Source organism: Notamacropus eugenii, chromosome 1 (assembly GCF_028372415.1).
Source record: "Notamacropus eugenii isolate mMacEug1 chromosome 1, mMacEug1.pri_v2, whole genome shotgun sequence".
In the NCBI taxonomy this organism is placed as follows: Eukaryota; Metazoa; Chordata; class Mammalia; order Diprotodontia; family Macropodidae; genus Notamacropus; species Notamacropus eugenii.
Genome location: NC_092872.1, coordinates 221,394,488 through 221,419,135, shown reverse-complemented (window position 1 = coordinate 221,419,135; position 24,648 = coordinate 221,394,488). Strand labels below are relative to the sequence as shown.

At 39.6% G+C, this 24,648-nt stretch overlaps 2 protein-coding genes across 13 annotated transcripts in view; one reads left to right on the top strand and one right to left on the bottom strand.

The window, feature by feature from the left end:
• Positions 1-17,182, top strand: part of MYO9A (myosin IXA) — a 342,794-nt gene extending 325,612 nt beyond the window's left edge. For 11 of the 12 annotated variants that reach the window (XM_072627891.1, XM_072627917.1, XM_072627911.1 and 8 more), the window contains 3 exons: positions 12,862-13,064; positions 13,928-14,070; positions 15,467-17,182. In XM_072627891.1, the coding sequence (XP_072483992.1) occupies positions 12,862-13,064; positions 13,928-14,070; positions 15,467-15,924 (804 nt within the window). In that variant the 3' untranslated portion in view covers positions 15,925-17,182. The remainder of the gene's footprint in view (positions 1-12,861; positions 13,065-13,927; positions 14,071-15,466) is intronic. The other variant, XM_072627924.1, reaches the window with a different exon arrangement.
• A 4,955-nt stretch (positions 17,183-22,137) lies between these two features.
• Positions 22,138-24,648, bottom strand: part of NR2E3 (nuclear receptor subfamily 2 group E member 3) — a 36,763-nt gene continuing 34,252 nt past the window's right edge. The window contains exons 8-9 of the mRNA XM_072621890.1: positions 23,131-23,236; positions 22,138-22,287 (exon numbers count right to left, since the gene is read on the bottom strand). Coding sequence (XP_072477991.1) covers positions 22,155-22,287; positions 23,131-23,236 — 239 coding nt within the window. The 3' untranslated portion in view covers positions 22,138-22,154. The remainder of the gene's footprint in view (positions 22,288-23,130; positions 23,237-24,648) is intronic.

The following is a 24,648-nucleotide window of genomic DNA, read 5'->3' as shown; positions in this document are numbered from 1 at the left end:
AGCATCACTCCCTCTTCCACAGCTTCACAGTCATTGCTTGGGTTGGTATTGGATTAGATCCATTTCCTCTCTCACTGAGTGCTCAATACATATTTATTGAATGCACAGACATCTGCATGTGCTTTCTTGTGACAGCAAAATAGGCAAGGTTGGCTGATCCCAGGACACCATCCAAATTTATGTCATGGAAACTGAGCAAAAGTTGCATTGAAAGAGTGAAGCCATTTCTGAGACCTGCTCTTCTTTCAAGAGCACTGCTTTAAGAGTCCTAACTAGGACAAGGCAGTTATAAGGGGGAAACACCTTTCCAATGCAATACTCACTTTGCAGACCATCTGGCCTAGCTGTGCTTTGTTGCTGGTACTCCTAAGAGATGATGGATCCATCACATTCAGAGACTAAACATTCTCTTAGAGGGGGAATGACATGTACTCTAACCTTCTGCTTTCCTTTTCATGTCCTTTCTAATCCAGAAACCTGTACTCATTGCAGTTAGATTTATGAGCATAACCCGCAATCCAATGTCGGTATGTATTAAACATGTTGGAGTGTATCACGGCTGCATTACATCCTTGCATGTCACTCATCCAGGAGCTGTACTGCTTGATCATCATTCATGATTGTCCACATATCATGTGCAGCCCTAGGCCTAGACCTCAGCCCCCATCCTCACCCCTTATCAAAGTAAGGTCTCCTAGAAAGGATGGATAGAGCTCTGACAGGAAGGAATGGGGGCTGATACTTGGACCAGCCTCACAATGTGTCAGGCTCCCCTGCTCCTTTGCTGTGATTATAGACCACTCTCCAAAACTTAAATGTTCCTAGTTTGAGAGACTCTCAGGTGGCCAGAAAGTCCTTTTTACATCCTTGCCTTACAGAAAAAGAAGGTAGCCTGTAATCAACTGGTTTCCTCTTTACCTTTTGCCTTTCCTTAAGTCTTACTTTTTACACACTTAAATTCTTGTTCTCTTTTCACACCTCCTGTGTTGTCTGCCCATCTTTTTCCAGGTTCTCTCTTGTTTTGTTAACTCTCTTATACCTGGTGTTCTTGAATAAAATCCATCTGTACGTTTTGTCTGTTTGGTGGAAGACTACTAGGTGGCCCTGGGCTTAGAATCAGGGAAATTTATCTTCTTGAGTTCAAATTCAGCCTCAAACATTTGCTAGCTGTGTGACCCTGGGCAAGTCATTTAACCCTGTTTGCCTCAATTCCTCATCTGTAAAAGAGCTAGAAAAGGAAATGGCCAGCCACTCCAGTTTCTTTGCTAAGAAAACCCCAAATGGGGTCGTGAAGGGTTGGACATGACTGAAGAATGACTGAATGTCTTTTTGATGGAAATTGATGGATGTTAAACCCAAAAGTTGAAAATTGTAAAAGGAGAGAAATTCACTTTTTAGCTAGCATTGCTGTCGTTGGATGCCTTGCTCCAGATTCCTCTCACCACCAACTCCTTTCCTATCACAATGGGAAACATTGACAGAGCCCTTGATCTGTGGTTCTTGATAATGCCTTCCATGAACTGGGAGATAGGTTTCATTAGAGCTAAAAAGTACCTGAAAATTAGGCTACCAATTAGAGTGACTGAGATTTCACTCAGCAATTAGACCAGAATGAACAAATGGCCTGGCTCTAGGCTTGAACATTCGAGTTTTTTCAGATTTTTCTAGTCCTTCATCCCTAATGCTGCAGATGGATTTTAGCACCCCCTGACCCATAACTATTTCTACAGAGAAAGTAGATAGATTTCAATCTAAGAGCCTTCTACCTATTTAGTGCCTTATTTTAGCAATGGCTTAAGACCAAAAGTCTTAAAGTAGAAATTGAAATCAGCAATTCACTCTCTAGATATTCACCACAGGAGCCAATCAAAAGGTAGAAAGCTTAATGCATTCACACAATAAAAAGGGTTATTGGTCCCTTTTGGTCTTCTGACCATACCTACAGATCATAATAACATACTGTAATGTCATTTTTTTTTTAAATAAGGATAAAAGATAAATTCAGTTAATTTTGAGGGGAAAGATGTCACTGAACAGTAAGCTAAAATTTTAAGGCCTTTTCCCAGGTATATTATTTCATAGGATCATAGATTTCATGCTGGAAAAGGCCTTGGAAAATCATCTAGCCTAATCCTTTTACACATGAAAAAACTGAAACCAAGGGAGGTGAAGTTACTTGCCCAGAATCCTACAGGTTGTTTAGTGAAGGAGGAGGGTCATGACTCCTGCTGACCACTCCACATTCAGGGCTTTTCCCATTCTCCACCCCATTGCTTCCCTTAGAGATTGACTGAGATTTCCTAGCTTTGCTTTATATAAAGAAAGTTGAGCAAGGTGCAGGGCTTCCTTTGAGGACCAAAGTGTCAAATCCTGGTTTAGTGATGGAAGGAACAAGAGCACAGGTAAGCAAAATGGAGATGCATCAGTTTCTAGGAAGCAGATTGAGAACTCACCTATACCATCTCTTGTTCATTTTTCCTTGTCCTTCTGGCTTTTCCTCTTTCCCTTGTCTCTCTAATTCCTGAACTCTTCTCAAAAAACTCCTGGCCCCAGTCTTGTCCTGTTTTTGATAGCTCAGTTGGGAGCTCGATAGGCTGATAGCAGTGTTGGTCACTGAGTAGGTCTGAAAAGGGATTCTTATGCCTTTCATACAGATACCGCACAATAACAGGCCGAGTGAGCCATTTTATCAACAAAGATATAGTGGGTACGGACTGACTCAGTACTTGCCTTCCTGGGAACCACTTTATTTGAGGAAAAGAGTGAGTCAGCCGTTAATTTTAACTATACAATTTCAAATCATATTAGAATAATTAAGCATGATTTGCAGGGATAGTTGGTTAGGCAAAACTCATTTTTTTTTTTTAGATAATTTTTAAAATTACATGTGAATTTTAGAAAATTTAGCTATTTCCTACTAAGCTTAATTAACTTCCTTAGTATTTTTATGCTGTATTTTTATGCTATACTGTGGCATCGAAGAAGGGACAATTAGTTAATTGAATAAATCTCAGTTTTCTAAGAAAATTGACTGTACAAATCAGATAGACTAGATTTAAGTCTACTGATTTTTAAAATAAAGGATAATTCTACACTCTGAATTTCAGTTTGAAATGATATAATTTCATTTTGAAAATTAAACACGCTATAAATCACTATAATACACTTTCAAATTAAGGGAAAAACCTAAGTAGTTTAAAAAACTTTTGTTCACCACTGTAATATGTTGCATCTGTGCCTACAATTTCAGTAGCAGCCATCAGATCCAAACAAATTAGCCTTACTCTCCCTTCTTGTTTCTTCTCCTGTCTCCATGCCTTAGGATAGGCTGTCCCCTGTCACATGAATGCTCTCCTTCCTCACAGCCACCCCTTAGCTTCCCTAATTTCTTTCAAAGCTTAGCTCAAACATTACCTTCTACACGAAGCCTTTCCTGATTCTCTACCAACTGCTAGTACTTCCCCCTTCCCTAAAAAAAAAAAATTACCTTTCCTTTATTTTATAGATGTCTTGTATCTACTTTTAAAAGTACATGCTATCTTCCCCAGTAGAACATAAGCTTCTCCAGAACTGGGACTGTTTGATTTTTGTCCATAGAATCCTAATATCTATCATAGTGCCTGATAGTTAGGCACATAACAAATGCTGGTTGGCTGATTGATTATTGGTGGAGCACGGAAGAGTTCAGTAAGACTGCTGGTGGTGTCTGGAGGTAACAGTCATTATTTCACCAGCCTGAAATGAAAAGGGAAGAAACCATGCCTCTGATCTTATAGCTGAAAGTAAAGGTTTATGTGAAAATACAAGAAAGGCAACCATTCTTCAGCCTTGGATTAAGAGAAGCTGTCCCTGTTCTGTTTTTCCTGGGAGACTTCTGTTCCCTTTCAGGCTTATCAGTTTCACCAACAGCTAGAAAGCGAGCAAGTTCTTCAAACTAATATCCCAGTGGAATTAAAAGGGAAGCAGGGTTCAGAGTAGGGAAACACAGGTTGGTTAGAACAAGCTGGTTAGCACTAGTTAATCAGAATCTTCATCTAGCAGAAATTGTGCCACCTCTATAAATGGAGAGCCTCCAACCCTAGAAAAGATGCAGAGTAAATTTCACTCATCACCTCTTATGTTACTAATATACATCTGGGAAATAGGATTATGACTATAAATTCCCTGTGCAGTGTAGAACAGAGTTGGAAGTTGGGGTTTGGCTTTTGCACCCTAACTACCCACTTATCTTGTAAACAGTAGGTCTGATTCTTATGATTTATGTAGATTTATATGCTTATTTTTCACTATAGTATCATTCATAAAGGTCCTTCATTCCCAGACTAGCTCATTATCTTTCCCTTAAAGCCTCTTTTTCCTTCTAACTTCCCTATTTCTGTTAATGATACCACTCTTCTTTTCTTTGCTAAGGATGGAAACCTTATCATCATCTTTGACTTTTCCCTTTCTGTGTGCTACCCCAATCAAATGAACTGTCAACAATTCTCTTAATGACTTTTGTATTCCTCCCCTCATTTCTGTTTTCACTGTTACCACCCTAGTTCAAGCCCACATCTTCTCTGCACTATGTATTCCTCCTTCATGCAGATAATTTTCTTAATTCACAGATGAATTATATCATTCTGTTGAAACACCCTCAGTGACTCCCTGTCATCTACAGAACTCATTAGTTTGGCATTCAAAATCTTCTTCAACCTGACCCTAGGCTACCTTTCCAGCCTTGTCTGATGTTACTCCCTTGTAGATATTGTACACATCAACTGAAGATGGCTACTTTCCATTCCCCAATTGACCTTGTTTGCTTCTTCCTCTGTTTACCATATCACCGGAGCTGGGATTCAATCCATCTTTGCCTCCTGTATCTATCATTTGAGATAGTTGCTATTTGTTTAGTGAAGTGTGCTTTGATTCTCCCACCGTCAGGCAATCCACCTTCCTGAAATCTGTCATCAAACTGTATTTGTAGTCCTTATTCTGGACAGTACTGTTTGTGTCACCTTCCTTGGAGATGCATATGCTTCTAAATAAGACTGTGTGTTATTTATCAGTATGAACACACACACACACACACAGACACACACACACACACACACACACACACTCTCACTCTTTCCCTCCCTCCACTGCCTTGTAAAATATTAGGCACTTAATAAAATGTTGGTTGACTTTAAATTCCTTTCATTTACAAAGGCATATTAACTAAGAAGTTTCTGTACTGAAGTTCCAAACTGATGAGACATTGTACTATACTGCAAAATATTGTGGCCCTACTAGCCTAACTGCCAGCACTGCCACTTAATTGCATCTAGTGGTTGGCAGGTTACTTCTCATCTCTGAGAATGTTTCCTTACACGCTGAAAATAATATCTCCCCTATACATACACGCACACACGCACACCTACCTTTTCTTACAAAGAGTTAATATTGGAACTAAAGTGCTGCAAGAGAAAAAGTTAAAATGTTTAGTTTCTGAAACAGTGTAGTGTGGTCCACATAAGACAACAACGAAGCTGGGGGGGGCGGGGTTTGATGGTACGTGTATGGTAAATGGTGGACACACTATAAGCCTCCATTCTCCATCTGCCACATTCCAGTCTTTCTTTACCACATGGTGCCCAGGAACTTTGCCATGATCTCCCCTTCCCGCTCCCAGCCTGGTTCACCTGCCTCTTTTCCATCCCCTCCCCCCAGCACCATGAATGCTTACCTATCACTAAAACTAATATGCTGTAGAACTTTCTCTCGTCTGGCTATGCTTCACTTATCCTCAGTCCTGCAAGCATTTTGGCTAGAGAGGTAATCCTCCCTGAGGTTTAAATGGTGGTGCCCAAGAGTTGCTGGACCTTTTAAGAGGGCATTGGTGAATCAGGAGGCAAGAGAAGAAGTAGTAGCAGTCCCAGAGACAAGAGAAACTCCTCAACTCAGATCTCCCTTAAGAGCATTTGTTTCTTCCTTCCCTTAAGGAGCCTGGAGAAGATAAACATACACACAAAGCAGGTACGCCATGCATGAATTAGACAAGGGGGCTGCAGGAATCAAAACACAGACTCTCAGCATATTACGTATCTTTATATTTTTGATAAAAGCATACAGTACTATGAAGTTTTGCCTTGAGTGTGATTTTTGCTAAATTCCATAGATTTTTTTAAAATTTCTATTCCAAACTTAAACACCCCCCAAAAATAAGCATTTTGATATATGTGTCAGAACACAAAAAGGATTATATTTGAAACCACCAGTCTCCATTTCATACTACTTGTTTTTTTAAAATACGTGTATATATGCATATACACACACACATACACACACACATATATACATATAAAATAGATTCCATGCATTACCTTGAAAACTGCCCTGCTTGTCTTTGCTTCCTCCGGAATTTCCTTCTTTTCTCTTTTGTACCTTTTAAAAAAAATGTTTCAATGGCTCTTTAATCCCTTTGTCACCCCCTCTACCTAACCCTAGATTTACGAAGGAAAAAAAAAAAACCTTGTAGCAAATGAGCATAACCAAGCAAAGCAAAGCTACCCAGTGGCCACATCCAAAAGTCTACATCTTGTTCTGCACTTTGAGTCCTTCACGTCTCTTTCTTTTCTTAGCCACACCTGTGAGAAAAGTTACCTGCACTCACTGCCTCTACTCTCATTCCTCATTCCTTTGAAGTCTGGCTTCCTGCCTTATCACTCAACTGAAACCATTCTTGCCAGCATTTCCAAAGATCTAATTGCCATATCCAATGGTCTTTTTTAGTCCTGATTGTCCGTTGCATTTGCCTGTACAGGCCACTTTCTCCCTCTGAATACTAGGGTTTTTGTGACATGTCTCCTGATTCACCGCTAGCTTGTCTAGATGATACTTCTTAGTTCACCCTTACTCCGAGGTTCTTTTCTCCCTCTCTTCTCGGTAACACAGTTACCTCCATGAATTTAATTATGTCTGTGCACATGACCCCCCAGATTTATATCCTGTCATGGTCTCTTCCCCAAGCTTCAACACCATGTGCATGTTGCACATTTGAAACTGGATATTCTCGAGATAATCTTAAACTAAACATATCCCAAACTAAACTATTTGTTTCCCCCTAAACCAGGCCTGTACTGCCTGTGGCCCACAGGCTGCTTGCAGTCCACCAAAGGATTTCAGACAGCCCTCAAAAAATGTAAAGGAAAACATCCTCTACATTTTTTGTAAGCCATCCAAAGCAGGTTGTACAGGCCTGCCCTAACCCCACTTCCCTTTTTTCCAGGCTTCACTGTTTGTATTGAAGGCTCCAGTATTCTTAGAGTGTACCTGGTTCATCATCTCCCTGTTACGCTGGACTTCTCATTCTCCTTCTCTCCGTATATTCATTTGCCAAATCTTAGCATTTCTACCTTCACAGCATCTCTTCCATCTAACACCTTCTCTCTACTCACAGAGCTGCCTCCCAGTTCAAGCCCTTATCACCTCTTGCTTAAATTATTCCAGTAGTTCCTAATTGGCCTCCCTGTCTCTCACCCAACATATTGCTTTCAAAGTGATTTTCCTTAAGCATAGATCTGATTTCCTGTTGCTCTAAGAATAATATAATTCCTTTATTTAGCTTCTAAACCTAGCCCTAAACAACCTTTCCAGCCTTATTGGACCTTACTCCCCTTCCCACACTGTTACACAGCCACATTGGCCTTTTCTCCATTCCTCCCACAGTAGTCTCTCCCATCTCTAGCCTTTGCACTGGCTATCCGTTAATCCTGGAATGCACCCTGTCCTACAGTTAACTTGGCCCTACGAAGCCCCACTCTGCCTTTGAGATGGAGCTCAGGCAGCATTTCTGCATGCAGCCTTTCTTTAGCCTCAGCTGCTAATTCCAGCCCTTCCAGGCTACCTTGTATTTAATGACTAGAGAGAGACACGTCCACATACATTTCATATATATATTTGCTTTTACATTTATGCTGTACATATTTTATATATACTTACTGTTTGTCTTTTTAGAACGTAGGTTCATTGAGAGCTTGGATTGTTTCATTCTTTGTACTAATATTTCCAGCACTTAGCGCAGAAATTGACACTTTAATAATATCTGCTTAATAAATACCTGGTGATTGATGAGATACTTTGGCAAAAAGGGTTTTTTGGACTGGAAATTGTAGATTCTGGCTCTGATATTCCTGGGACATTCCTTTTAAGGGTTTCTTTCTCATTGTGATCAGTGTATTCTTTCTTTCTGTTTTTACTTTGCTCTCTGGTTCTAATAGATCTGGACAGTATTCATTTATGACTTCTTAAAAATGTTGAGTGTTTTTTTTTTATCATAGTTTTTCTAGGACTCTCATGATTCTTCAGTTATCTCTCCTTGATTCATTTTTCCAAGTCAGTTATTTTTTTATATGAGATAGTTTATGCTTTCTTCCATTTTTTCAATCTCTTTATTTTGGTCTAATATTTCTCCTGGTCTCAAGGAATCATTGATTTCTGTTTGGACTGTTCTAGTTTTTAGAAAGTATGCTACTTGCATAAGTTTTACCACTTTCTGTTCTAAACGTTCAGTTCTTTCTTCCAGAACTTTCATTTCATTTCATTTTTCATCTTTTGCTTAATTTCTTCGAGGGATTGATGTGGGCCTTGTAGCAGATCCATTATTTTTACCTTTAAGTCTCTGCTTGCAGTTATGGATTTACTTTCTCCTACATTGTATTTTTTGAATTTGAGGGAATCTCTGGATCTATATATAATAAATTTGTATAGTGATGGGAATTGTCTTTGGTTTGCCAATCACTGAAGCCTTAGTTCCTGAAGTGGGGCTTTGTGCCCGGAACAGGCTCAGATTCGATTTTGGATGAGATGATTGGCCCTCCTTGGTCTCTCCTTGGATCCCTTGTAACTCTACACTGTACACACACACACACATACTCACACTCACACTCACACTCTCCCCAGAACAAAATTCCATCTGAAAATGCTAACATTGACTCCAAAATGCTCTAGAGCTATGAATCCTACACCATTACAATTACTGAGAAATCCACATTGTGGCCATCCAAAAGCATGTTAGGTGTAAATAAGTGGTAGCAGCATATTGCCAGCAGCAAACAGCAAGTGCAAGGTAGTGCAGTATAAAAGACAATATAGAGATATATGATCTTATTTAAGGGAATGAGCTGGAGAGTGAGAGACATGAAGGGATGATAACAGGGCAGCTTTTGTAATGCTACTTATACAAATTGGAAGAGCTAGAGGAAGTGTGGCAGCCCTCCTTTGGAAGATCTTCAGAAGAAGGTGGATGAGAAAGTATAAATGAGTTGCTATCAGCATCATTTGGAGAAAAGCATTCACATCAGTGAAATCAAAGATAAATTGAAATATTATTTTTAAAATATTATTTTAGGAGATTCTAAACAGTAGAAGTGTTTGAGCTATCCTTCCTACCCAGCACTTAGAACCTTCAGATCTCTTTAGGAATACTGAGATGTTAGGGAAAGGCAATACACCTTCACAGACACTGTCTTAGAATAGATATTTTTGCTCTGAAAATACAAAAGAAATTCCCTCTTCCTTTTTAAATATAAACATTTTCTGGGTTCCAGTTTGTAAATTAAGTTGAATTTTTAAAAAAATTATCCCAAAGTGGTCAAATTGTCATCATTCAGAGATTGAGTGCATGGCTGGAAGCCAGGTTCAAATAAAAGCCACTAAGAACATTTCAGCAATCTATTTATAAACCATCTTGGCACCTGATCCCTTTCACTCTAAAGTGAAACTCTTAGAGAGAGGAAGGGATGGATATATGTAAATCATTTAAGAAGGGAAAAAGTGAGGTAAGTTATACATTTTCTGCTTAAAATATAAAAATAAAATCTTCCTGAAGCTAAAGATATCTTTCTTCATTTAACTGCTAAGGTCTAGAATAGAGCCATATAGTAAGGAATAATCTGTCTCCATTGGTTCTGCAGTTTTCTGCCTGTCCTTCTGCCGGTTTGCATTCCTGTGATGGGCTTTGTAAGAGAGAAATGTGTCAGTGTCTGATAATCAGTCTGAAAATCTTTGAGGTCACTCAGTCTAGTGAGTTACCTTTACTATGTTTTTTTCCTGTGGCTCAACTGCTGCTGCATCTGTCTTAAAGCAAAAGGTTTTTCCTCCTTCCCCCGCCATCTTTTGACTCCCTCCTCATCCTTAGAAGTCCAGTTCATATTCCACCTCTTTCTTGAAGTTTTCTCTGGTCTCTGTGTCAATAACACTCTTCCTCCTGGACCTCACTTAGCACATTGTTTCAGTCTTTCTACTTTTCTTACATCATCTAGATCTGTATTGGTGTAGTGTCCGTGGCCCAGTCTGTGAAGGTGAGAACCACGGCATGCTCTGGGCTCATTGAGTGTTGGCTGGTCTAATGGTAGACACCAAATATGACTCAAAGATTATTCATGTATTTCTTTAGGCTTTTTGTGTATTATGTTACAGACTGAGATAAGTATTGACATTTTTTTGCTCAAAGGAAAACAAACCAGGGAAAGATGGAAGATATTCTCCGGTGACTTTGATGTAACTGCCAGCGCACTGCTGCAGTAATGGAGGTCATGATGGGATTTCACTTTTGGATAATCCTGTCAGGGTCTCATTTCCCTCATTTGAGGAGATGAGGAAACTTCCTAGTCACAGTTAAGACTTTTTTTCTAGATAATCAGTCCTATCTGCTGGAGGTAGGACCTTTGTATATAGTTATATCTGCTTACCCGTGGAGGTGCTATTTGCCCCCAAGCAAGTGATAGCTCCTTCAAGTTTAGACACTATTTTGTCTTCCTGTCCCAAGCATCTGGCACAGACTAATCAGTTAGCTAGCAAACATTTATCAAGCACCTACTATGTGTCGAGCACTCTGCAAAGCAGCAAGGACACAAAGACAAAGGCCTTCATGGAGCTTATATTCTGTTGATAGAGACTACCATGTACACATAAAACTACCTAGGTATAAAGAGATGTACACACACCAGATGAAAGGTAACCTTGGAGGGGAAGCCCAATAAATATTTATGGTGTCAGAGAATGAATGGCACATGATTCTAGGGGCTTTGAGGGGATACCAACAAAGATAGTGCTTTTATTATAGAGATATTCTTAAGCCAAGCTGATGGAATTTGTCTGCTAAAGTAACAAAGTGTAACTTTTTAAGAACTGAATTAGCTACTCAACTTAGCACTGATTGCAGAATAAACTTCACCTTGGAAACCCATACATTCTAGTGAAAAATGTATTTCAGAGAAACAAATCCATTTGGATCCCTGAGTTTAAGAGGACACAAGAACAAGGCTTTGGTAAATTGAAACTGTTCTCCAGTGTTTCCAGAGCCTTCTCCCTATGGAAAGTGATGCTGTGAAGCCTGTTCATGGTTGGTCTGAGCTTCCAGACCTAAAAACTACTTTAACCTTTTTCCATTAACTCTGTTAGGTGGTTCTTTGCGAATACAAGGCCTTACTGTGTTGAAGCCAAATACTTGAAGGCTTAGTGACAGAGTGGTCTCTTACATGACTTAGAGGCTCTCCCGTTATCTGTTTGCCTGTTGCTAGCCTTGTGCTCGTTTGGTGTTGGTTTTAGGGATCCAGAAGGACTCAAAAATCAGTTAAGGGTTTAATAACTTAATTACAGCAGGCTGCAAGGTAATTTAGCACCATGTTTTTACATAATTCTAACAGCTAATCAGATTGCCTTCCTTCATTCCCTGATTTATTACAATATGGATTCAGCTTGGTTTTCTCTTTATTAAACCTCCCAAGTGTTAAACCTACGTATTTTGTGATGAAAGTGATCTTTCCTTCCTGATATTTCTTTTATCACTTTGGTTCGGTAAAGTATTTGCCTTTAATACATTCTTGTATCATTCTTATATCCTGTCCACCAAAGGAGAGGGCCTTTGTTTTTCATTTTTATATCCCCACATCTAGCATAGTGCCCTTCATATAATAAGCTCTTAAAAAATAAAATAATTGAATGAAGCAAATTAGTGCTGCTGTTTGTTTCCTACCTAAAAAAATTTTAACTTCTTGGTCACAAGTTCACCCCCAGGAAACCAGGAGTAAAAGTTCCCATAATTTCTTCTGTTTCTGTTCATCTACATTGAAGTGAACTGAGTTGTCATCACCCTCCACAAAAATCACTTCCTGTGCTCTTACTCCCCACTGCAAACTCAGACAAGGGTGGGGAAGGCAATGAAGGAAAACAGAGATAACATCTACTTTTAAGATGAATCCATCTTCCTCTGTTTTCCTAACAAAAACAATCACTATCCTGTTGCATTTCACCACTGTGAGTCTCTGTGTGCATAAAAACATAGGAAGTCAAGACTATTCCAGTGTCAGCTAAGACAAGTTCAAAATGAGTGTGAGAAGCTTCCAGATGCCATAGTCATGCTCTCTTCCCTATGATTCTTCTCCAGTATGTTTTCATAAGTCATACAAAAAGGCAGCCACTCTCTAAGGGAGCACTTTTCTTGATGTAGCTAGGGTTTTACTGTGAAGTTGAGCACCTTTATACCCATGATATATTGTACCATAAAACCATGATGGGTTATGTTTGCTAGTATATTATGATCCATTTCATGTGAGGCATATGGGTGTTTATGTAATTGAGGGAAAACTTTAAAAATCTACCTATGTGTAGTATCCCTCCACCCTCAAGTTTCTTACAGGGTTATTTCTTGCAATAAAATGTCAATATGTTTGTGTTTAGTAGGTGTTGTCTTAGAATCCTAAGGCCCCTGTCGATGATGATTTGTGTGCATTTATTATCTCTGCTCATCCAGTTGACTGAAAGCATGCTCCCTGTCCTAATCTCACTGACCAAAGAATATGAAGACATGAAGCTTTTTATATGGGTGTTTCTCTGCAGGGTAAAGGGCGTGTTCGTAAGGGAAACTACCCAAGTCCATCATCTCCTGTTGCAGTCCGATTGCCCCCCATGTCTGAAGTCCCAGAAGAAACTGTGTCTAATGAGGAAGCAATAGAGATGGAGGTCACAGAGCAACAGCAAGCAGCTATGCAGCAGGAAGAGAGAGTGCTGACTGAGCAGATTGAGAACTTACAGAAAGAAAAGTAAGTTTGGGGGTAAAGAGCATTGTTTTTATGTTGTCCTTCTAGGACATCAATGCTACCTACGTGGTGTAGCGCGTAGTAAAATCAACCCTGGAATGGCAGTCAAGGAGATCTGAGTTCTGGCCCTGATTGTACCAACATCAAGCAAGTCACTTCATTTCTCTGGGCCATGCATTTGGAATTGTTCTAGTGATGTTCATCGTTGAGATAACTGTCCTGCATTAAATGTGATTATTTGGTTGTCAGGGTTCCATTTGTAAAATGGGAACAAAGTAAAATTAACTTGGCTACATGGGAATCACGCCCATAGAACTTTCTGAGAGCTGAAAAGGACCTTGGAGATTATTTAGTATAATTTCTTGATTTTAGAGACAAAGAAACAAACCCAGGGAAGCTGGCTTGCCCAGTCATAGCTAGTGAGTAGCTGGTACTCAGTACTGTTTTCCCTGAACATGAACGAAACATTCAGCAAGTCTGTGAACTTATTATCAGGGCTTAAACTCGGAAGGATAGAGATCAGGCTCCTCTAAAATCTGGACCCTCTCGTTAACAAATGTCCTATGAGCAAGGAGAGGCTGACTAGGGAGAAAGACAGGCTGCCTAGTGTTAACCAGCACCTGGCTGGAGGAGAATGAATGGGCTGGGGTGGGGGGTGGGGGGTGAGAGGGTAGGAAAGAAAACATTCCCTGCCTGTTCCACCCTTATTTATTTATTGTTTTGCTTCAGGGTAGTAAATAGTCTTTTTTATTATCTGAACTATAGTGAATGGGGTAGTACGATCACTTATATTCCCTTCTCCCGGGCCGTTTTCCTGGAGCTTCCTTTACCTGGGATGCTAATTGTCTTCCTGATTGGTTTTGCAGGGAAGAACTAACATTTGAGATGCTTGCCTTAGAGCCCCGAGCTTCAGATGACGAAACACTTGAATCTGAAGCCTCTATTGGGACTGCTGATAGCTCAGAGAATTTGAACTTTGACTCTGAAGGAACCTTCTGTGATAAATCAGGTAAATGAAGTCGTTGAATCATGTATTTTTTTCCTATGTATTTGATCACTGAAGAGACAGGTTCTCAGAGATAACGCCAAGATTTAGTTCTTTCGGCTGTGGTACTTAAAATGCCAGCTGTCTCATTCTTCCCAATTTTAAATGACCTTTCAGACTTAGTAGGACCTGCAGTGCTGATGGGCAGTGAATTAGGAATGAAAACATGAATTTTTAAAGATTTTTAAATGAATTTTTAAAAAAAGCATTTATTAAGCATTTACTGTGTGTCAAGTGCTAAGCACTGGAGATGCAAGTAAAATCAAGACAATTCCTGCTCTTAAGGAGTTCACACTCTTAATTGGGAGAAACAACACATAAAAGAAAGTTCTGCTACAGGGGGAAGAGAAAGGATGTAGGAGTGGAGGGGATGGCAAGACCTTGGGGTTCTTGGGTTGTATCAGTAGGCCTTATGACAAGTTCTGAGAGTCAAGAGGGTGCGTAATGCAGAGCAGTGATAAAGCCTTGAGAACCCAAGGACTGCAATGGCAAAGCAGTAACCCATGGGCTTCCACATTACCAAAAGGGATAGAACTGATGTCCTATGTTGCTATAAGCAGACAAACAGCCCTGATGAATTGGAGGGCCGGAGGAGGAGGGGAAGTCCACTTTCCACTTCCCAGATAGATCAGGTGGGCTCTGAGCGGCCACTGGGAGAAAGAGCAGCCCTAGGGGGCAGCTGGTTTTAGCCCCTTTGTGCAAAAAAGAGCAGCCTGCTGTTCTCAGGTGCTGGAGATTCCAGATTGTGATTTCTTCTGTTAAATCTTTTGTGAGGCGAGTCCTAAAGGGGCAGTGTTTCTCTTTGCCATACTTTATGGCAAATACGGTAATTTGGTCTCGGTCTCACCTTATAAAACGTGGACTCTACATTTTGTTGTATGTCATGGTTCTCTCAGGCAGTGTCTGATGAAACTTATGGACTCCTCTGGTTTATGTTATTAAATGGATAAAATAAAATACATCAGAATACGAAGGAAACCAGTTAGAATGAAATATAGCTATCAAATATATTTTTTAAAAAACAAGTTCCTGGTACCCCAGGTTAATAACTCCTGATCTTGAATATCTAAGGGGGGAAATTAATGTTCCTGGGGTAGAGAGGTTGACATCCTAGGTCGTTGTCTGAGCTGCCGAAGGAGAAGAGGGAAATTCCTTCTCGGCAACATGGCCACATACAGCACTTCCTAGGTTATGAATTTGAGAAGTCTAGAAATGAAATGTTGATTCTGCCTGTGTATCAGGGAAACCTGCCCAGCCAGCCTTTAATATGTGCGTTCATATCTATTCAGAACAGTGATAAATTAGCATTAAAGAGATTGTTGTTTGATTTTTTTTTTTGTCTTTTTTCTTTTTGCCTTAGAGAGAAGTTTAGCACTTAGCTCCCTGAAATCTTCCAAGACTGAATCATCAACTAAGTTGCGAAGGCAGCTGAAAAAACAACACGAATCTCTAGATTCAGTAGATTCTGCTATGTCTTCACTGTCTTCATATAACACAGCCTCTTCTCAAGGGTCCAGAAAGCGCTTTCAAATTCATTCCAAATCTCCCTTCTATCGAGCTGCTTCAGTTGGGGAGACCCCTGAGTCCCGGCTAGCAGTGGAAGGTTCCCTGTGCGAGGACAGGCCTCAGTTCATTAGCCGAGGCACATTCAGTTCTGCAAAGGGCAAACAAAAACTCAAGAATGTGAAAAACTCACCCCAGAAAACCAAAGACCTCTCTGAGGGGACATTAGGGGCAAATCACAAGAGAAATATGGACCCTGACTGTGGCACTCCGCAGCAACAGATTGTTTATGGGAACAACGAGTACATGGTGTGATGTGGCAGGCACACATCCCCTCATTGCCACAGAGTGGTGGCAGCATCTAGTTCACCCATAGCCGTCCATCACAGGCATCGTCATCAGCAACTATCCTGCCTCATCCCTGAGCATAAGCAGCCACTGGTGGCTTGAATACCCAGCCTCCCAATGGGAGGGTGGAAAGGAAGAGCCAGACAGGCTCAGCAGAAACCTGTGGGGAAAAGTTTTAGCTGTGGCCTTAGCTGTTCTTAATTTGGGGAGTACCCAGGACCTACCAGGATTTATTCCTTGAACTTAGGTCCAGATAACTGCAGAAAGCTTGGCCAGTTACCTCTGCGGTGCTTTGCCCTTGCCTCTTCTCCACTCCCCAATAATCTACCACTGTCTGAGTTGGCATGGGAGAACGAGGTTGCAAAGGCAGGCAGCATGGTGTTGTGGGCCTGTTGGGCCAACAGTTTGTTGACCTACAATGATTAGGTCCACTCTTTTTGATCTTAAAGGCAAAGGCTGTAGACTTTGGATATTTGGGGGGGGTACTTAGAAGCTGCAGCTGATTTAAACTTTCCTGAGGACCTATAACAACCAAATGGAGCTGTTCACTCCAAATTATTTATAATGCACTCCATATTGTTAAGTGAACATTGAAAAGCTCTTGTTTCCATTAAGCAATCAGAGCATGTCTCACACACTGTAGGGTTATGCAATGAAAGAAGAATTAATTTAATTTTATTTTAAGACATCAGAATAACCAATGCCAGTGTTCCTCCTGGTTGGTTTGCGCCAAATACACAAGTGTGCCGAATTTTCAATAGCCATATGACTCCCATATTCCCTGGGTGCACAGAACCAGCTTCCTCTAAATTTTTTTTTAACGTTTTATTAGATCTGTGATCCTCAGATTAAAGCTGCATCCTAATCCCTCTGTGTTGCTCCATGTCCAGTGATCATCAGACAAGAGACAACATATTAACAAACACACTGCTGGAAAATCATCAGGAAAGTCTCACCCCCATCACAAACAGCGCGACTGTTTAATTATATCTTCCAAAACATTCATATGCAATAGTGCATGAATAAATGTTACAAAAAGCTGCCAAAAGGAAAATACTATTTTTAAAATGTGACCTAACTAACTTTTCTCTTTTTCCTCAGACCATCAGTATTAAACAAATGAAAAAAAAGACTACTTGAAGCTATTTTTATTAATATTCTGGTTGCTGAAGTTTACTGTAAATATATATATGTATATTATATATATATATATATATACATACATGCATACAGAAATAGATGTATGTGTGGGTGTGGGTGTGTCTTTCTAAACCTCTTTCCCATGGAACCTTTTCCCACAGAGAAGAACGGGGGAGAAACCATGGGCCATCAGAATTGAAGACAAGATTCTCTTGCACATGTGTTTGGGGAAAGTAATGCCATTATTTTTCACCACAGGATGTCCCCATACACCTGATGATGAGCTCTCATCCTAAGCTTCTTAGCATTTGCAAGATTATAAAACTTGTCTTTGCTATTTATAATGTTTGAGATATGAAGGTGTGCTCACCTAAATGAACTGTGACACCCTTTCTTTAGACATGTGAAAATGTTCATTTTGAAGTTCACAATGCAATTTGTCTAACATATGCACTGTTCTGAGAAAGAGAATTTGCCATTTATAATCTGATGTCTGGGTTGCTTTATTCCTAACATTGCCTTGTGACATGCCATTATAGCATTGTTATAATATTTATATGGTCTCTCACATTACATAGCATTCTGTGTGACCACCATTTAAAACCAACATACCATTGGTGGATTATGCATAAGCTGTACAACAAAGATTACACAGCAAGCATAGAGCATCATTTCATGTGGTAGCTCTAGGTAACAGTAGACTTCCTGGATAGCTGTTCTCCCTTGCTGTTTCTTTCTGCTATGGGTAGGAAGACTTCGACTCCAGAGTATGATAACCATATGATTGAATATTAGATTTGACCCCTTTAGGAAAACAGTTTTTAAAGTCTGAATTTTTCAGAATCTCCTGGAGCTGGACTTGGGGATAGATGGATAAGGAACAACACACTCTCTTCTTGTGTAATGGCTGGGGTGGGGGGGCTCTCCAAGCGTCATTCTAGAAGTACTTGTGTTTTAAAGCTAACCACTCAGTACCCTTTCTTATCAGGTTCTATGGAAACAAATTTGGGAGCAAGCTTTTTCAGATGAGAAAAATGACCCAACTTTCCTCCTGGGCCAACTTCACCTTCCTCCCCTACTCATAAGCCCTGTAAACATTAGACTCCTTTTTGAGCTGGGTGCTGGAGAGAGGGCTACTAACTGTATTTTATTACTCCTTCTAGACCTCAACAGTCCAACATGCTTCCTACATGAAGCTGTATTTCTTTAGAAGATTGATATTTTACACAAAAATATCACATAGGTCGCTTTTATAAGAAGAGGTTAATGGCAAATGAGAGAGCTTACAATTTTTTTTTCCCAGGGACCTCAATCTTCATTTTGGATCAAATAAAACCTGTTCTACAGTTGACACATTCATGGATTTCTAGTCATTTTATAACTAACAAATTATTAGTAGGGAGTGGTGTTTGAGAGAGTAGAAAAAAGAGCTTTACTGCAGGGGAGCATAGAAATCTTCTCTAGGAAAGACTTGGCCATCGAAGAAGTATACTATTAGTGTTGCCATAGCTACTTAGACATTTTAATTTTTCAGTAATAAGTAGGGCCTAGTTTCAAATTTGTTTCCACTTTTTAATTGGGAGGTCATTAATTAGGCAAAATTAAATTGAAATTTCATTTTTAAGATGACTATTAGAAAATACGGCCTATCTCAGTAATTTTTTTCTTTACTGATAAATTCTTATTAGTCCATTATAATCCTGAAAGGATTTCTTTCTTTAGTGTAGTGGCACAGCAGATTTGCTATTGGGTGGAAATGTAAACCCCATGACCTTGGCAGATTTCACATATACCATCTCTTTTCCCTAATCAGGAGCCCAGATTTTAAACTCTATTCCAATATTGTAGTTGATATATGAGACCAGTCAACCTCAGCTCCTCTACTAACATGCACTGGCTTTTTCTCAGGAAGCTTGGGAAAAAATAAGTGGAGCCATATGATCAATTTCCTGATTGACAGGCTGATATAAACCAACCATAGAAATATAACTCAAGTCATGATTCTGAGAGGTGACATTTTCAAGTTATAACCTATTCACCATCCAAAGGAGAATCTTAGAGCATTTGGTATACTTATTCCTCCCATTTTAACCACTGTGCTAATGGACTTACAAAGAAGGAAGGAAGATGACTTTGCGATACCAGTTCTGTTTTGTTTCGAACTTTGTTGTTACCTGCCAGTACTTTAGAGCTTTATAGACTGACTGAAGAGGGAACAGTTGTAAGAATTTTGCTGACAGCTTGGAGGGCTGCTCTTCTGTTCTTGAAAGTTAAACCTTGTTCTCACTAGTAATGGAGATTGCATGTGAATACTGTGAAAACAGATGAGAAAGAGTCCATTTCAATTCTGCCATCCCATTTAGCTTAAAATAAACCCATATGTGAAGTGGTTTTCTTTTTTCTTTTTCCCAGCAGTCTGGGAAAACAGAAGTAAAATATACAGAATGTTATCATAACCAGTGCAATTTTAGATTAGGCTTGAAACTCAGAGCAGGATATTTCTTTTCACTGGATACTCAGCAAGTTCTTTACACATCCACCCTCATTTCAAAGTTCTGAACAATAGCTATTTCCATTTTTCAGAATTTCTGCTCCCTTTGCATTTCCCTCCTACTCCTCCCCACCCCACCCCCCTCCAGGCAAGGAGAGCACCCTAGTCATGAAATTCCTTAGGTGATGTAAGTTAGAGTTTGGGCAATCTTTCCCTTGCTTCTAAACATTCACATGGCTTCTTTTGACTGGAATAATCCCACCACCATCACCATCCCCACTTTGAATTGGTCTTTAAAAAGAACAGGAAATAGTCTTAATAAGAACAGATTTGCCTGGGTCAGTTTGGTCTGTTTGTTGTGACTGTTTCAAATAAAGGTTCCAGAGGTCTGTTAAGTTCCCTCTCTGTGTTTAACTGTCTGGCCTGTTTTCTGATCCTCTCTTAGGTCAGAAATAGGCTTTCATATACTAAGATACACTCTTTGTACCAAGTGATTGTAGTTACCATGGGAAAGGGCACGGACTGTGGATTATTATATTATTTTTAATGGATTTTTAAAATAATTTATAAGTATGCTGAGTGTAAATTAAAACAAAGTATATATTGTAAAGGGATATATTATCCTGTGTCATACTCTATATAATTTTACCTGTTTAAAAATAAAAATATATATGCATATATGTGTATATATGTATGTGTGTGTTATACATGTATATATACACACACATACAGAATGATTTACCTTGGCCACAGAGCTGGATTATGTTCATGCTACAGTCAACAGGCACTTTGTAATTCCGTGTCAGCTGATTTCCTTTCTCCCCCACCCTGCTTTGGGGAACAAGGCCTCATATGTGTAAAGTGTAATTTCTGTCATTTCTTGAGTATATCCTGTATGGCTGTACAAAACCAGCTTTATGAACAAATAATTCCTGGCTTATTAAAGAACAACGCTTAACAAAGCAATAGCCTGAGCAATTTGTTTTCTCAAGTTTAAAGTATGGACAGCCATAACTTCCTGGTTATGTTGATTTGTGTAAGAAAAGAATCCTGCCTACAGTATATCCTGAAGGTGTGGTGGATCTCACAAGTCTGAGGGAGGATGAGGGTTACAATGCTTATGTTCCCCATCCCTAAGACCAACTATGCAAAGACTTAATTCTGTCGTAACCAAGACAGAGGATGAGAGATAAGGAAAAGGAGTGTAACCGGCTTCCACTTGGTATCGTCATCAAAAATGAAAATCTGCAGCGGCTCCACGATATGAATATGGTTGAAAACTGACCTTTTCTGGGTTCATGACACCTATGGGGAAATTAGTTGACTAATGAAGAAAAATAATGAACATTATTATTGTCTAAGTGGGAACTGAGCTGATGTAAAAGAATACAAAACAGAACTTGTCCAAAAGTTTCGTTTTTATTATTTACATATGAGGACACTAACTCTACCAGCTTTCTAGGGGGGAAGGTTGGGTTTGGAAGCTCATTTCTAAAAGGGGACTAGAGTAAACAATAGTGTACATGGGGGAAAAAGTCATTTGTACCTTTGGACTAAGTTTCTATGATCCCATTGAGAGTGAATGTTCAGATAGACTTCCTCCTCAGTAGTACAAATGAAGTTTTTTAGTTCAGAAGCTCTTGTTGCTACAGATCGCAGCCAGCAATCTCAGGCTCCGACTTAGTAGCTTGACAGTCTCTGCTAGGATTAAAACCTTATTTTCAAAACAGTTCTCATTTGTTGGAAATGCAACATCTGAGATTTATGCTGTGTTCCTTGCTAAAAGTGTATTTGCTAAGGATTCTGATGGGGACTACAGCATTAGGGATGAGACATAACTTGAAAAATTGAATTTAGCATAGGCCATTTCACTAAAGAGCCTGAATAAATTGAATTTACTTGGAATGTCAAGTGTAAAGTGGCTTGAGTCTAAAAAAGGGTTTAGTTCATCAGTAGTTGTCAATTGTACTGCATTCAAACATCCATCCACCAGGTATTTCACCATGTACCTCCTCAGGCAGTCCTCTTTACTCTTCTGTGAGCCCATCTTTCCTAGGACCACCTTATGGAACACACATACACAAAATTCTCTAGGCTTAGGAAGGGGCATCTCACTAAATAGTGTTGTCGTTAAAGGATTTCTCACAATATTTTGATTGGTCTTAAGCATTTTCTCCTCTTCAGAGGCAAAAAAACCCAAAAAACCCAGAACCATTAATATTTATCAGTGTTCAGCTCATTTTAGTAAAACATGGCTGTTCTTGGCTGTGCATGTAAAAGGCTTATCTTCATGGAGGCCTCACAGATGACTTTTAACAAAGATTTGGAAATGCTGATGAAGGAAATTGGAAAGGGGAGAGAGGGAGTAGGGAGTGGAGCAGAGATTCGGAAGTGGAGGTGTTAAGTGGTTTGAATAATTTTCCATGAGTGCTAAATTCAGTTGAATCAGGCTTTGCCCTGTTGGAATGGAAACTGAGCTTACAACAAACTCCAAGGTTTTGTGTAGGTTGGCTTCCCAATTGGTCCATACTGGTGCATGAGGAGGGAAAGGGACTATGCAGATATGTCAGTTTTTGAACATATCACAAAGGAGTTTCTCCATGGGTGTGTTTCCTATGGTTCTACGAAAAAAGAGGAGCTCAATGCGTTCAGAAGAAATAAATCTCAGAGAGGGTAGAAGCAAAAGCAGTTTCCCAAACCTAGAAAGGAGGAGAGAAAGAATTGGTTACTGATGGCGTCACCCTTAGGGAAGTAATACTTCCCTCCAGTGGAGGGCTTGATTTGTCCAGGGCAAAGATGACTTTTAACAAAGATTTGGAAATGCTGATGAAGGAAATTGGAGAGGAGAAAGAGTGATAATAAAAACATACTGTTTATTATTATTCCCCGGTCATCAGCAAAACCTTGGGGTGGTCACAGTATAGGAAGACTTAGAAAAAAATATACTTAAGTGTTAGAACTTTGTGTATGCACTTAAGAGAAGAAATCTCTCTTTACCAGACTGTGATTGCTATATTAATAGAATATTTCTGAGGGAAAAAATAATAAGCTGCTCTATCCTCTCCTAAGAACAGTCACAGTGCAAATGTTTGGTTGGTGAAGGTGAATTACTATAAGGCTAGGAGTGATTAGAAATGCTTCAATGTGTGCTGAGATGCAAGCCCATGGTCTCAAGGAGCTGCTTAGAACTAAAACTGACTAGCAGTGTTCTCCCAGGACATGGTCAGTAGACCTGTGAAGAAATACAGTAATGACACATGACATTGAGCAAATCAACAAGTGGACAAGAAAAGATCTGGTTCAAGCACTGAATGTCAATACCCTGATTGTCCTGAGATCAAGCACCAAACATTTATTAAGCACCCACTGCATACAAAGCATTGTGCTAGGCCTTGGGAATGCAAAAGTATCATGACCTCTGCCTTCAAGGAGATTATATTCCTTCAAAATTACTAAAAATATGGGGTTGATAGTGGTGCCTCCAGAGCCAAAGGTGAACATCATTGCTGTAAAAAAGAGAAGATCCTGACCAGCCTTCGTACCTCACTGGTTGGCTGGGATAATGCATCCTGTTATGCTGACTCAGCATCACTTGGGACTGGTCCTGCAAATTCTCCACCTGCTCCGGATCCTTCAGGCCCCGAGTCTCTATGAAGAAGAAGTACCAGGTGAGAGAGGAGGAAGCTGCATTCTAGCCTCCTGCAATACTCACCCCAAGTACTTAGCTGAGACAGTAGAAACTGTGAAGGAGTTCCATAACAAGAACCCTACGTCTCCAGAACAACACTAAGCTATAAAAACTTAAGTGAACTTTCCCACTGTCCCCCAACACCTTTCATCATAACTCTTATATTTAGAGGCAGCTAGATGGCACTTTGGTTAGAGTGCGACACTTGGAGTTAGGAAAACCTAGGTTCAAATCCAGCCTCCAACAATTACCAGCTGTGTGACCATGAGCAAGTTAACCTCTCAGTCTCAGTTTCCTAATTAGTAAAGCAGGGATAATAATAGCATCTTCTCCCCAACGTGGTTGTGAGTATCAAGTTTGTATAGTGCTTTACAAACCTTAAAATACTCCCTAAATGCTAGCTGTTATTAATTAAGAGTTGTACAATTTGCAAACATGTTAAAGGCAGGAATGGGGAAAAACATTTTTCTTCCTAGATATTGGAAGGAAATTTAAATGCTCTATAATACTTTTCAAATACTCTTTATGATCTAAAGTGACTGTTCATTTAGGAACAAAAATATATATTACATATAAGCTGACCTGCTCATAAAAGCATCATTTGGTACATTAAATGTACCCAAATAAAAAATAAAATAAAAAGAATAAGTTATTCAGATAATTACAAATGTAATGCGTTTATATAGTGTTTTATTTACAGTGAATAGAGCACTGGACTTTGAACCAGGAATCCTCTATTCCTGTGTTCAAATCCTATTTAAGATACTTGCTACCTGTGTGACCCTGGGCAAGTCACTTAACCCTGTTTGCTTCAGTTTCTCATTTGTAAAAATGAGCTGGAGTAGGAAATGGCAAGCCACTCCAGTATCTGTGCCAAGAAAACCCCAAATGGGGGTCACAGAGTCAGACATGACTGAAATGACTCAACCACAACCAAAAATATACCTAAGCTATTCATTGTCTCAGAAACTCTGAGATAAAATAGCTAGCATTTACGTAACACTTTAAGGTGTCCAAAGCCTGTATTGCCTGTTTTATTTGATCTTCACAAGAACTCTGTGAGGTACATGCTATTGCTACCCACTTTTTACACATCAGGAAACTGAAACTGATTGACTTTAACCAGACTCGCATAGCTTCAAAATGTCCTCAGGGAAATGTGAGCTCAGGTCATTCTGACTCTGCCACCACTTTATCCATCTGTGCCTAGGGAGATGCCTAGGAAGTTATCGTAAGGATTAACCTTGTTTTACACATGTCTGAGAGTCCAAGGTTCATGAACACACCCCAAATCCTACAACTCTCAAGTATGAATCAAATTTAATTTGAATGTGTAAAAAAAGTGTTTGCCAAGTTAGTAGAACCAGTTTTT